General features: G+C 33.9%; 1 protein-coding gene across 1 annotated transcript in view; it reads left to right on the top strand.

Moving 5' to 3' along the window:
- Window positions 1–15,987, top strand: part of LOC149788528 (uncharacterized) — a 100,863-nt gene extending 84,876 nt beyond the window's left edge. Inside the window, exons 5-6 of the mRNA XM_089974543.1 lie at window positions 959–1,115; window positions 5,986–15,987. Coding sequence (XP_089830669.1) covers window positions 959–1,115; window positions 5,986–6,090 — 262 coding nt within the window. The 3' untranslated portion in view covers window positions 6,091–15,987. The remainder of the gene's footprint in view (window positions 1–958; window positions 1,116–5,985) is intronic.
- The last annotated feature ends 240 nt before the right edge of the window (window positions 15,988–16,227 follow it).

Raw genomic sequence — 16,227 nt, 5'->3', positions numbered from 1 at the left:
ATGAAAGTATATTTTGAGTAAATTCAAGCTGCAGAAAGGTAAGTATTTTGTTGCCATTTGTTGTTACCACCTAAAGACTACACATGTTTATACCCTGTCACTTGCGTGCTCTTTGTTGGAGGGACCCTAGCTATTTACATCACCTGTATGACTTGTATCACATGACGTACTACAAATACAAAAAAAGTAAAACAGGAAATATAAAACAGGGAAAATTTAAATGCAGCTGCAGTGTGACAGCCCATTACACCAGTGGAAATAAGGCTTCATTGTCATCTTGGCTTATTGGCTCTTATGCTCTTTCGTTGTACCAAAACCTGTTTTCGTAACTTGAATCTTTTTTCTTCAAATTTTGTGTTTGGATTGATTTTTAGAATGGGACGTTTCTGAGGGAGACTGAAAAGCCATGGCTATACTATGCCTTTCTATGCTATTTTTATAGGCCCTAGAGAATACAGCTCATAGTCTGAATCATTCAATTCGTGAATAGTTGTGAAGATTTCTCCAAAATAACTGTTTAAATAATCAGAATGGTATTTTCAATGCTGCATGTCACATTTGTTGTGGACATTGCGTTCACCACATTCATTTGTTTGCTTGGTTGAAAATTTCTTTTGTTATTCAGTGATCTCATCTATATTATCCACTTTATCATCTCTACTTTGAAATGGACCAGACAGCTTGTTAAGTTCATGCACAGGCAAATAAAAAAAATCAGGAGTTCCAGTGTCTTTTTCGTGAGCATACATTATTTACAATCAAAATAGTTTGTAACATACAATACTATTTTTAGACACGTGTCATGCAGTATGATGCAGTGGAATGGGGGAAAATATTGCACAGTTCTGACAATGTAAAGTTAATAGAGAATTTTTTTAGCCTTTAATAAGCAGTGTATACTTTTGGTTTACTTTCATATTTGCAGTTTGTTTTATATGTTTAGTATTGTGTTTTGCAGAGGAATTAATGTCTTGCAAAAACCAGAATTGAGTAAAGTTCTGCAAAAGAGAAGAGAGACACAGAGAATAAAGGACTGGGATGAACAGAAGAAAGTAGGCAATAAGAGAACAAGTTTAGAGATGAGACTTGAGGAGAGGGCAAACAAGCTGAAAGAGGTGAGGCCTCAGTTTTTAGCTCACTAGGCTGAAGGCCATGTGGGGTTATTTGATGGTACTTAATCTGTCACTAGGCTGAAAGTCATGTGAGGTCATTGTATGTTACTTCATCTGTCACTAGGTTGAAGGCCATGTGAGGTCATGATATGATACTGCATCCGTCACTAGGCTAAAAGGCCATGTGAGATTCTGGTATGGCAGAGCATCTGTCACAAGGCTGAAAGCCATGTGAGGTTATTGTATGTTACTGCATCTGTCATTAGGTTGAAGGCCATGTGAGGTTCTGGTATGGCACTGAAGGTCATATTAGGTCATGATATGATACTGTATCTGCCACTAGGCTGAGAGCCATGTAAGGTCATGGTATGGCACTGCATATGTCACTAGGTTGAAGGTCATGGTATGGCACTAGGTTGAAATTTATGTGAGGTCATGGTATGATTCTGCATCTGCTACTAGGCTGAAAGCCATGTGAGGTCATGGTATGGTACAGCATTTGTGACTAGGTTGAAGGTCATGTGAGGTCAAGATATGATACTGCATCTGTCACTAGGCTGAGGTCATGGTATGGCACTGGATATATCACTGGGAAGAAGGCCATGTGAGGTCATGGTATGGCACTGCATCTGTCACTAGCTTGAAGGCCATATGAGGTCATTGTAAAAGACTGCATCTGTCCCTAGGGTGAAGTTCATGTGAGGTCATGGTATGACAATGCATGTCGCTAGATTAAAGGCTGTGAAAGGTCATGGTATGGTACTGCATCTGTCACTAGGTTGAAGGCCATGTGAGGTCGTGGTATGGCACTTTATCAGTTACTAGGCTAAAAGCCATGTGAGGTCATGGTATGGTACTGGATCTGTCACTAGGCAGAAAGCCATATGAGATAATGGTATGGTATTGTATCTGTCACTAGGCAGAAAGCCATGTGAGGTCATGGTATGGCACTGCTTCTGTCACTAGGTTGAAGGTCATGTGAGGTCATGGCATGGTACTGCATCTGTCAGTTTGCTGTCAGTTTCTTTTATTTATGACTTATTTTGAATGGCTGAGCCACCTGCAAGTCAAATTCCTTAAAGACTATGGTGTTACACAATTGTGTCTAGCCAAAATGTGTCTGGGGAGACTTCCCTTCGCAGAAGTGTAGCTTCTGAAGCAATCACATGGAGAACCTATTTACAACAACTTATCCAGAAAGGCTGTGCCAATTTTTATTGAATTTTGCAGTAAAGTTTCTTAAGATGTTCTCTTCCAATTTTGTTTTACTTGAACTGGTTCCAATGCAATGTAGCTTCCATTGTAACTGATGGGAATCCTGTTTTTTTAAACTTCAGTTCTTAAATGCTCTACCAAATTTGCATCCTAAATGGATTTCCTAGTAGAAATGTATTGTCATACCAACCAGTTATAGCATAAATATACTTATTGAAAATGACAGAGTAAATATTTCATCAAAGTTGATGAGAATGTTTTAAAACTTCATCAGGATCACATCCATTTGCCAAGGTCTTTTAAATATGTACAAATAGAGCTGAGGTGATTGGGCGCTATGTTACCATTCTGGATGCTATATTTCTGATCTGATCAATGAGGTGATTTAGTTCCATGTTACCACTTTGAATAGATGCTTATATCATTAAGACCTTGATCACTCTAGTGGCCTTATTGTTAAAGTGTCTGCCTCGGATGCAGGAGGTCATGGGTCACACATAGGCGGGTAACTTCTTTGAAATCTCCTGCAGAAGCATTTGTCTTGCAATTAACATTTTGAAGATATTGAGTAATTCATGGGATTAACACCAGTTTTCAGTACATGACAGGTTATATGTGGAAGCCAGTTTAACTCGTGGAGGAAGAACCAGGGAAAACCCCATGAAGAACTACCGACCCATGGGAAGCTACTGGCAAGCTTTCATACATACCCACTTTGGCCAGGCCTGATAATCAAAACCACATGCGCAGAGGCAACATGGCAGTGATCAGTAAAGGCAAGTGCTTTAGAACACTCCACTACTCATTTTGGAGAACCTGCTGTCAATACAAATTGATAATATTTTACACAATAGAAAAAAAGTTTTACTCTTAAACTTAATATATCCAGAAAGAAGTATTTTGGTTCCTGTAGTGCATATGTCATGTTAAATGAATTTCAGCACACATTACACGTCACTGACAAAGGGAAGTAATCCAGAAATGTTTCAATGACTCCAAGTTGACAAAAAATATTAAACATTTTTGCATTTCTCAGAACATTACTCAGTGCCATCCAGTGTGCTTACATAAAATGGTTTTCATTTGTTTTTCTATTGTTTATATGAAAGATGTGCATGAACAATGATTGCCATAGAAAAGGGATGTAAATCTTGGAATCCACTTATCACAGACATCATTTTCAACCATGTTTAAGAAACTAAGTGGACCCTTTCAGTGTTCCAAGTTAAATATTTTATCAATTGTCAAAGGTAAATGTTTCTTTGACCATATACATGTGACAAAAAGAGATCCACCTATATTAAAATCAGTCAAATATTTTTTAAAAATAGATGATAATTACAGAAAAATTAGAAGAGACAAAATTATCATAAATAAATTGCCAAGTTACAGTTGCAAGAAGTGAGACTTCACAGATAGTGATTATGCAGCCTCATATAATGGTTGTGATTTGTCCAGGTAGATGTACCCCTTGTGACAGAATAGCAAAAATAAAATAATTGTAAGCCAATTATATTATAAAAACTACTGTTTTCATCCCTAACCAGAGGTCCCACTGTCTGGCATTGTGTGACATGGGTATGACACTCTGCAAAATTAAGAATACATTCTGAAACATCCAATGTATAAACAGTTCTATCGTATAAAATACATATCAAGATATATATTACATGCCTGTACAGCTGAATATTGCTCCAGTAAGATGGACAGCATTGTGACAAAAAGTATGCAGCAATAATTTTGGGCTTTAACCCAGGTAGTAGACAAATCGATGACCAGAGAACTTGATTTTTCACTGCAGGCACTTTGCACATGCAGTAGTGAGTAAAACTAACACAGTACTGTGAAACAACCATGGCTAAATTTAATGAAGCAGAGAAAACCAAGTACTGTTTGGTTCATGTGTAACGCATAAAATGTTTACTGCACACAATTCCATGACAAGATAAACTGCGTTAAATATTCAGTATACTTGACATTATGAGTATGCTACAGTAGATATCTGTTTGAAAGAAACACTTTATTTATTACTGACAGCTACCATATGATATCCATTAAAATCAAGGCTGGTGTACTGTAATAATTTCATTGTTTTCAGTGAAGTCTTTGAGGTTTTTTGGAGGAGGAACTTATTGATAGCTATTGATATGTATACATCTAAGTTTTTATATGTAAACATTCTATCAGACTTGTTGGACTTGATTCAACTGCAGACATTTGTTTGTTTTGCAAATTACCATATATACTCATGTATAAGCCAACCCCAACCCCCCATAATGAACAGGTATAAACACTGAAACATATAAGTTGACACACAAATCCAGGACATCACAAAATGCACGCGGCAGTAAGTTCTAAATGTATTTATTTAGGCAAACTTATATTAACAAAAGTACGCATATACTTGTCACGAGGTTGTCACATATGATTATTAAAAAGAAATAATATAAACTTGTCTGAAAGTAATTTAATTTTCTGTGTTTTTATTGTTTCTGCCTAATTTAGATTTGTGTATAATTTGATCGAACAATGACAAGAATTGAGCAAATGTGAGTTACTGTAACATTAGCTATCCCTTTTGACTCAATTATTGTTTGTTAATGCATTATTGTATTGGGCATTTTATATCAGTGCCAGTAATTACTTTTTTATTTTGCCTTGAAATTGTAAATACCTAACTTATTAAAATGTGATCTCAGTATAACGACACAACGAAGAAAAACAAGGTTTCAGTTAATGCTCGCAATTAGGCTACCAAACATATTTACATAATGGTGCCACTGCATGTACATTGTAGGTTTGAACACGCGCTAAATGAAGTACATTCTGCAGAATGAAGTACATCCCTTGGAGTCGAATCATGGCACCACTGCACTAAACTTTAATGACATCTCCAAAATACAATAATGAAGTTTCAGAAATAATGCTTCAAAAATTATGCTAATACTGTAAGAACTAAGTTGTGGTTTGCTTTGATATAAGCGACCTTACATCATACCTGTCAACTCTCACGCCAGGAGAAAAAAACCTGCCAATTTTTGGGGTCACTCCACACCTGCCTCCTGATTTCATAATATCTCCCGATTTTTGCAGAGAACTCCCGATTATTACATTATGTCTTCGATTTTCATTTCTCCTAAGAAAGACAAGTCCTACATAAATATAGCGTATGCAATCCATGGAAGCCATGTTCTTTTGTATCACCTGTGAATATTGTTCTGACGCAGTAATTACTTTACTAGAAAGAATTAGAATCTTCACTAAATAGAATGTTAATTTTAAACATTCACGTAAATTTATGATGCAACTATTTTGTGAAAATGACTTGCCCTCCATCATAATTCAAAGAAACCATGTTCTGCACTACTGTGTGTTTTGCAAGTGTCACTGTTGTTTGTGAGACAGGTGTTAAAGTTGCCAGATTATTTCATATTGTGATGCATAATGACAAGAAATGAGCCAGTTGCTAGTTAGTGTTATTTAGTGACACTTAATGGCATTTTGATACCTAATGGGATCTGACATGCATAATCTTGACAGGTAAGTTTATACATATAATAATGAATTTCAAAATAATTTAATTAAATATATTAACAATCAATATATTAATCATCTGGATTTTTGAACAAAACATATAGAAATTTCCATATCTTTCCAGGAGGCATCCCAAGACATGAAACCTATTCAAGAAGGTAAAGAGCCTGAGTTGCAGGCAGTACACAAGAAAATCACAAACAAATCCACAGGAACAGCTGTCAAATGACAACAAATGGCCCTCATTTTTGATTCCAGTCAAAAATTCTCCATTCTTTCATATTTTCAGGAAATCAGTTCTCATTATTGTATAAGCATTATGGGACACAAAAAGTATCTGTGTATTTTTTGTTGCACTGAGTGACTGTATGTATCGCCAGTAATGTAACATTTTGGTTACTATAGTTTTTATGACTCCAGACGTTAATAATCTTCAAAATTTGTGAGCAGGCTTCATTTGTAAAACAGTAAAATAAAACACATTTCAAAATTTACATTTACATTTAAATTTACAGTTATACATAAGTCTGACAAGTACAGAATCGTTTATTTGCTATGATGATGTTGTAGTACAAAATTCTTCCTTTGGTTCTGATACTAGTGATGCTTTCAGATTTTTCTTTTATCACTTGTTAATCCCAAAAGCACCAATTCGTGCAAGTATTTATGATCTCTTATCTTTTTGTGTGTCTGTGTATCATAGGTAATAATAAATAAGTGTTACTTTTCTCCAGAGAAGATTTTGCATTAAAAACCATTTATTTTACATTCATTAAACTTCTGTATGCATTTCTCTTTATATCTATTTTTCACTATAATATGTAAGTTGCTGGTTACTTCCAAACAGCCCCATTATTGTGTGCTGTTTTTTTTATTGCCTTACACCAGAATAGTAGGCAAGACTATACTTTCAGCAGAATTTTTCTCTTGTATAATTCTTCCTCGAATTATCTTTTTCTATTGTTATTTAATCTTTTGTTACTTACTATACGGATTTTCATGTAAAAGGATTCTATTAGACAAGCAGAAATTTTTTATGTACAAGGACAGATGATTTTTTAGTGAAAACTTTAACTTGGAAATCTCATTTTCTTTCTAAGCTAATGACAGTCCTTGTATAATAAGATACTGTATTATGACCCATTTGTTAGAGTTGCATCATCAGTTCTTAAAACTGACAAGATCTGTTACTGAATTTCTGTATTAATACATTCATTTATGTGACCTCAGAAACACAGTATTATGTTAATGCAAAACTTCGTCTGTAGAACTCTTCCTGTATTTTTAAATATGAGAAATATTTGTACTTAAAACTACCACTATAGTTTTCAGCAAGTGGTATATAGGCATAATATACCATTTCACAGTTTTTAATTGATAAAAATGTACTTTCTCAAGGTAGTTTCATTGATAAAAATGTACTTTCTCGAGGTAGTTTCATTGATAAAAATGTACTTTCTCAAGGTAGTTTCATTGATAAAAATGTACTTTCTCGAGGTAGTTTCATTGATAAAAATGTACTTTCTCGAGGTAGTTTCATTGATAAAAATGTACTTTCTCGAGGTAGTTTCATTGATAAAAATGTACTTTCTCGAGGTAGTTTCATTGATAAAAATGTACTTTCTCAAGGTAGACTTTCTCAAGGTAGTTTCATTGATAAAAATGTACTTTCTCAAGGTAGTTTCATTGATAAAAATGTACTTTCTCAAGGTAGTTTCATTGATAAAAACAATGTGCTTTCTCAAGGTAGTTTCATTGATAAAAACAATGTGCTTTCTCAAGACAGTTTTATTTATTTTTTCTTTAATTATAAGAAAAGACTTAAAAATTATATATTGACATGTACATGAGATTATTTTATGTGAGAAATATTTACATATGTTTTCATGGGGTAACTACCTTAATATTCTATAGTGTTTTTGTTTATAGTTATAATATGCATTTTCAGACTGGTTCATCCACTTACTTGCAGTATGGCTTTAGAGAAACTATAATTCATTTTGGCTCACCTGGTCTTAGGCTAGGTGAATTAATTTTATGTCCCTGTGTCCAGGTGAAATAATTGTACGCCCCTTTTGTCCTGGTGAATTAGTTGAGTGCCCCTTTGTCCGGGTGAATGAATTGAATGCCATGTGTCCATCATCTATCATTCTGAAGACCATATTTCTGATTCAGTTTTGGTAGGATCTGTAATATGTATTATAACATGAAGATTTGAGATGAGATTGATATGTGAGATATCTGAGCATTAAAGAGGTAATTTTGTGCGTGATCGTATAAGTTTGTTACGACTCTGGGGTCTGATGTTTCTGATAAGATTATCATATGTTTAGGTTTGTTACAACTCTGGCGGTCATGATTCAGATTGGAAACATGAACATAAAATCCAGTTTATAAAAAAAAATTGGCAAATATTTTCCAAAGGATATATTTGGGGGTAACAAGTCCACCTTTTACTTTCTGACGATTTTGGTGGCCTGGTTTTGTCTTGGAAGAAATTCTATACATCAGGATCTCAGATGAGTTTGAAATTGAGCAAGATTTACACATTAATGAGGTGAGCAGGATTTACACACATTAATGAGGTGAGCAGGATTTACACACATTAATGAGGTGAGCAGGATTTACACACATTAATGAATTGAGCAGGATTTACACACATTAATGAAGTGAGTAGGATTTACACACATTAATGAATTGAGCAGGATTTACACACATTAATGAGGTGAGCAGGATTTACACACATTAATGAGGTGAGCAGGATTTACATGCATTGAGGTGAATAGGATTTACACACATTAATGAGGTAAGCAGGATTTACATACATTAATGAATTGAGCAGGATTTACACACGTTAATGAGATGAGCAGGATTTACACATATTAATGAGGCGAGCAGGATTTCATACATTGAGGTTAGCAGGGTTTGACAATAAACAAGATGGATATGTATTAATGAGGTTTATTTCTAATGTGATGGGTCTGACAGTAAGCAAGATGGATATGTGTTAATGAGGTTTTATTTCTAATTGGATGGGTTTGACAATAAGCAAGATGGATACATATTAATGAGGTGGTTTTATTTCTAATATGATGGGTTTGACAATAAGCAAGAATGATACATATTAATGAGGTGGATTTATTTCTAATTTAATGGGTTTGACAATAAGCAAGATGGACACCTGAATGACGTGGTTTTGTTTCTAATGTGATGGGTTTGACAATAAGCAAGAATGATACATATTAATGAGGTGGTTTTGTTTCTAATAGGATGGGTTTGACAATAAGCAAGATGGATATCTATTAATGAGGTTTATTCTAATTGGATGGGTTTGACAATAAGCAAGATGGATACATATTAATGAGGTGGCTTTATTTCTAATGTGATGGGTTTGACAATAAGCAAGAGGGATACATATTAATGAGGTGGTTTTATTTCTAATGTGATGGGTTTGACAATAAGCAAGATGGATATGTATTAATGAGGTTTATTTCTAAATGAATGGGTTTGACAATAAGCAAGATGGATACATATTAATGAGGTGGTTTTATTTCTAAAGTGATGGGTTTGACAATAAGCAAGATGGATACATATTAATGAGGTGGTTTTATTTGTAATTGGATGAGCTTTTTGTTACTGCACTAAATGGCACAACTCTAGTCAAGTTTTTATCCTCTTCAAAAAGTTTGATGATAAATAATATATATGTATTAATGAGGTCATCTCGAACTAGGCAGAGCTTGTAATCCCTAGAGAATGTATTTCAGATCTGATTTTGATCATGCTTGGCAACAAGGCTTCAGTCATCAAAAATGACAAAAAGAGTTTTTCCAAATGGCATCATCTGCATGTATTTATGAAGGAGGTCACACATCTGGTTGGTTAACTATTTTACTACTTTTGAGATTGGTCAGATTTTGTTAAACTTGATAAAAAATCATGTTTCATCAAGATTCAGAAGATGTGCACAATTAAATGTAAGGTACATGATTATTTATTAGGTGATCTTGCATCAGATTGGCTATGATTCATGTACATGCATATTCATAAGGTGATCTTAAATCAGATTGGTTATGATTCATGTCCATGCATATTTATTAGGTGATCTTGCATCAGATTGGTTTTGATTCAGGTCCATTTATATTCATAAGGTGATCTTAAATCAGATTGGTTATGATTCAGGTCCATGCATATTTGTAAGGTGATCTTATATCAGATTGGTTATGATTCAGGTCCATGCATATTTGTAAGGTGATTTTATATCAGATTGGTTATGATTCAGGTCCGTGCATATTTGTAAGGTGATCTTCGATTGATTCAGCTTGTCAGCATGCTACCAACTCAGATTCAGATCAAATTGTGATGCTAAATGGTATTGTGAAGATTTGTAATGTTATCAATTATAGGCTAGAGCTGTGCATATACATATTTATGGTTAATCTTGTTTCTGATTGGCGGTGTTTATTACCTTTCTGGAGATCTTTTTTTGTTATCAGATATTTCTTAAACTTGTTAAATAAGGTTTTACTTAACCATGGTCTAAAAAGGGTTTATATTAAGTGAGATCTGGGCATATTAATTTCTTGATCTTGCACCAGACTGGATGATCTTGTATGAGTTTTATTATGAGGAAACAGACTTGTATTATTATGCCTTTATCTTGCGATTTTGAGGGATATAGGGATATTATTGGGGTTTTGGAGAAATAGGGAAGAAATTGAGATGTAACAAAACTGTTGGGGAAATTTATATAAAATAAGAGATGGCTGGAATGTAATTTATATTATTTATCCTCTGTGTTCAATGGCAGCATTTCCTTTGTGAAAAAGTAACATTTTTCTTGTAGACACTTGGTCATATGATTCTACGTAGTTCCCTTTGCTTAACAAAAAGCTGGGGACATATTATTTGCCATTGCATCCATCCATCCACCCACCCACCCATTGCACCGATCCATCGTTTGTTAACGAATTGTAACTTTAAAAACTTTTTAAAATTATGAATGAAACTGTGTATGGTATTACATCATCGTTAGAAAGTGTCTCATACTACATTGAAGTTCTGTTTTTAAGTTCGCTGTCACAACTCATTATTTCAAGTTTTCAGTCACACTTTCCTTTCAGTCTTACATTCTTACCATTTCAAATTAAGGAATGAAACTTAGACACCATCATTATAATGTATATTGAAATCCACATTGGGGGTCAAAGTCATTCGATATTTTACTTTTTCCTTCACACTTTACATTACACTCTTATGCTTGGGAACTATTTTAGAGTTAGGTGTGTATGATCTTTATTAATATACACATCGTTAGATTGGTGATCCTATCTTTTATGTTATGGTCACAGGTCAATAATTTAAGATTTCCATCACATTTTCTTTTCTCTCTAGAAATATTAAAGGCTTTTTGCTTTCAGGATGAAACAGTAGATTTATTCATGACCATTAAATATCGTCTCAGGTACCATATTTGTGGTCTTATAGAGGTCACAGCCTGTTTGTGGTTTCACATTTTGATGATATCGTGTATAATGACCAAGGTTTTATTTTCTGTCAAGGTCACAGCTGTGTCAACAGTTAGGTTTCAGTATTGTATACTATTGTGACCTCATTACAGTACACAGGGAGAGCAAAACATTTCCTGAATTTGCTGAATCATGATAGATTGCTATATATTTGAAAGTGTAAGTAAATTTTCCAATAAAGACTAACTAGATTAATTTGTGTTTAGGATTATACACTTGATCTGAGATGACAACTAATCTAACTTTGATGATACTTTCTTTGTTTCCATTTACAAAAACATATATCTATATACAAATTATTCCATAATCAAATCATTATTCTGTAATAGTTTGTAAAATCCTATTATAATCATATAATTATGTACTGTTGAGCTGAAACATAAGTAAATGATATCATTGCTCAGCATTTTATATAAATTGTATATATTTGTTTGAGGAGCAAAGTCGTTATGCTGGGCTTTGAAAATATGTATTTTGCAGCCTTGTATGATTGGATCTGACGTACTAATACCCCAAAAGGTATTTTTGGGGTGATAATATAAGTTAGTTTTGTTACTGAGATCTTTTACTTTAATTCTAATTAGAGTGCATGTGTGTTGCTTTCAGGGAATGTATACACTGTTACTGCCAAGCATAACACGATGTGCAAACTAATGTCACACAAGGTATGATTCTGGGGCAATCAAATTTTGAGAAATCTACAGAGTAGGAGATGGCTTTCATGCCTGCATAGTTTTGGATGGTTTGGGACTTTGAGCATTTAAATAATTAGGAAAACATAATTACTGAATAATTGCATGGAATAATTAGGCATACCCTGTGAGAAATATCCAATAGATCAACTTAACAACTAGTTAACGCTGGTTATGTGTACTATATCTGACTGGTTGCATATGGTCTCTATACTGTATGTAATATATCTGACTGGTTGCATATGGTCTCTATACTGTATGTAATATAGCTGACCCAGAGTAAAGATAGCCATGTCTACTTCTCAGTATTGCATACAAAGGTTTTCTTTTAGCAATTACCACCCCCACCCCCATTGATAAGTATAAACTTTGAGTACAGTTTGAAACTTTTATTAAAAATAGTTGGAAAATGTTAGAAACATTTTGGTAGTCCTCTTGCAATACGACATCACAGGTGTAATCTTACTGCTTATGCATATTGCCTTATGGTATTCAATGGGGATCAGCTATGCTACTCTGTCTTGGCTGAATATCTAAACAATGTTACAAACGGACTATGTAACATTTTAATGCTGAATCAAGCTGTTAAATAGTTTAAAATGGGGGTTTTACTGAAAGACTTGTCATAATTATTTTATATTAATTTAAAATGGTGCCAGTATAACTGATACTACCTGAAAAAAGTGTGCCATTTGACTGATCTGACCAGGAGAAAATGTTATAAATTTCACCAGGAAATGCTATGGCTGGGTGGTCAGCATGCTGAACTGAAGACCAGAAGGGTGTGGGTTTGAATTCTACCATCAGATCAGACCAGGCTTGTTACCATTGTTTGTCAGATCAGTACAGGCTGGTTACCATGGTTTGTCAGATCAGTCTAGGTTAGCTGCCATTGTTTGTCAGATCAGTCCAGTCTGGTTACCATGGTTTGTCAGATCAGTCCAGGCTAGTTACCATAATTTGTCAGATCAGTCCAGGCTGGTTACCATGATATAACCTTGATGTGCTGTTTCACACCAATCCTAGCCAAGCAGATCTAGCCTCTAACATGGTTGCTATGGCAACCATTTGTAAGATCATGTTTTCTCTACTTCCGTTAAATACTTCCGTTAAATAGATAGTTCTGTCAGCAAGGGGTTTTCACCCAAAGAATGCCTTTGATATGTAGATTGTTCTAAATAAAAATGGATTAAATCAGACCTCACACAGTGATTACCATGGTGGTCATTTTGAAATTATTATTATGACTACTCAAGAAAAGAGGATAGTTTTATTTACATTGGGTTTCCACTGAAACATTCCTTATATCTCATTTGTCCAGACTTGAATTGTGCTTACCTAACTTCATGAAACATCTTCCACATGAGACATTGTTCAGATCATATTTAATGTTTTAAAAACAGACTCATAGACATAGAGTTTTCATTTATGTCATACAGTATTTAAAATATGATTTGCAGTATTTGGTTGGTTGAAAATAAATGTGTTACATTATGGCTGCTTTTGTGGCCATTTTGAAAATCTTGTTATGGTTATTACTTCTGAAAGGATTGTCATTCTGATGTAGGTTTTTAGCAAATTATTTTTTGCAATACCTTGTTGTTTGTCCTTTATTAAATGGTGCTGAGCTAACCTGCAAAATGGTTGCCTTGACAACCATCTTGAAAAATTGGTTAGTGCTACTTTTCTTGAACAGCATGAATTATTGATTTAGGATTTTCACAGAACCACAATAAAAATATGTAGCTGGTCCTGATATAAAATGGTGTTGATTGTAACCTCCAAGATATCACCATAGTGGTCAGCACCCCCAAAAAGCACCCCCAAAAATTGTGTTCACTTAAATCTCTTAAATCAATAATGGCATTGACATGGGGTTTTCACTAAAGTACCTCTTGCAGTATGGAACTGGTTTTGAATTTAAGATCTGACTAACATGATGTAAACACTAATGTGAACATTGAAAACCAGACCTACTTAACATTGGGGTCAAGTCGGTGTTGAGTGATTGTATTATTTGTACATATACAGATGAATTAAGAGCAATAAACAATGTGATAATCGGTACCTTGACAATGAGTTCGGGGTAAAGGTTTCAATACATGGCAATTAATAAGTATACGTGCAGTACATTCCTAGAAAATGTTTTAGTAAATTTATAAGGGTTGACTGAAATACAGATACTGCAATATCAGGAATAAAGAACATTAATAAAGTTGTATACAAACATGAGTAGAAGATTTATTTTATGCATAACAACAAGACTTCACATTATTTTACATAAAAACAATTGATCAAAAAAAAGAATGGAGGGCAATAGGAAAAGAAAGTAACTACTGTATAAAAATATACAAATGCTTGCATTATTTATGTAATTAGGACAGAAAAATCAGCACAATTCCAAATTTTTTGTCTTTGACTTTATCTTTTGCACACAGATATTCTTTGTGCTTATGTTTGCTACAAAAATAACAGCACACATGCAGTTTTATTTATATATACATGCTTATTATCTCCCATTTTTCAGTATTTGCCCAGTAATATTGGGTAACTAAAACAATAATTAGGTTTGGTGTATATACCAAGTAATATTGGGTATCAAGATCAGTAATTACGTTTGCTGTATTTACTCAGTAATATTGAGTATCGAAATCCATAATTACGTTTGCTGTATTTACCCAATAATATTGGGTATCAAGATCAGTAATTACATTTGCTGTAGTTACCCAGTAATATTGAGTATCGAAATCCATAATTACGTTTGCTGTATTTACCCAATAATATTGGGTATCAGGATCAGTAATTACGTTTGCTGGTAACAATAGAATGAATAATAGTATCATTCATATCCAGTAGTTGTGTTACTCTTATGTCTGGATATCTGTTAGTTTGCCCCCAATGTATACACTGGTAACATTATTACACTAGTGTATGGACATTTCAGTCAGTTTGCCCCCATTGTACATACTGGTAACATTATTACTCTAGCGTCTGAATATCTCTGTCAGTTTGCCTCCAGTGTGTACACTGGTAACGTTATTACTCTAGTGTATGGACATTTCAGTCAGTTTGCCCCCAGTGTACATACTGGGAACATTATTACTCTAGTGTATGGACATTTCAGTCAGTTTACCCCCAGTGTATACACTGGTAACATTAATTCTCTAGTGTATGGACGTTTCAGTCAGTTTGCCCCCACTGTATACACTGGTAACATTAATTCTCTAGTATATGGACATTTCAGTCAGTTTGCCCCCATTGTATACACTGGTAACATTAATTTTCTAGTGTATGGACATTTAAGTCAGTTTGCCCCCAGTGTATTCACTGGTAAGATCATTACTCTTGTGTATGGACATTTATATTAGTTTGCCTCCGGTGTATATACTGGTAACATGATTATTCAACAAGTCTGTTTGAATATGGGGTTTTGTGACAGTCATAGAGGTTTCCCAGCATCAGAATTGATTGTTCCTACTAGCCGTTATTTTGCTTATGGTCTTGTAATATCTCAGACGTTGCCATTGATTTTATTGGTCACCATTTAATTGGTATAATGCAATGTTATTGGCTAGATTTACAAAACATTTGTGAAATCAGAATGTTTAATTTTATTATGACTGAAATAATAGTGCTTGCTTTATTTCAAAATGAAGAGTTAAATTGGGTTTTAAAGAAAATAAATAAATTTTTGTTGATGCAAGACATACACTGCCCATGTGAAAATCCTTATGTGGCTTCCATTTGATGAATGCGTTTACATATCAAACATAGAATACCATGTTGCAGAAGGACCGTATAAATTGATGCTCTATTTTAGTATGTGTTTTCTCAAAGTCACTGTCTTTTTATTATTTTCTCGCTATATTTTATAAATGACAAATGTAAAATAAAATGTTAATTGTATGTATAAAGCCTTGTTATTTTTTAGTATTAACAACATTTCATGTTAGTTGTTTGGTTTCACTCACCATTAAGTCAAACACCTTTTTTATTGTAACATTTGATTTCAGTTCATTTTCTTGAACTGAATTGACAGAATAAAGTAACTAGAAGTACAATAGTTTTGCTTTTGCCATTTAGTCCTAAATCCAATTAAAATGAAAATTGGATCTAAGATAAGTACATATGCCTGTAAATTTCCAT

The sequence above is a fragment of the Sinohyriopsis cumingii genome, chromosome 11, assembly GCF_028554795.1.
Source record: "Sinohyriopsis cumingii isolate HCF-2022 chromosome 11, ASM2855479v2, whole genome shotgun sequence".
Lineage (NCBI taxonomy): Eukaryota > Metazoa > Mollusca > Bivalvia > Unionida > Unionidae > Sinohyriopsis > Sinohyriopsis cumingii.
Note: the sequence above shows the minus strand (reverse complement) of the source record. Positions and strands in the feature narration are given on the sequence as shown.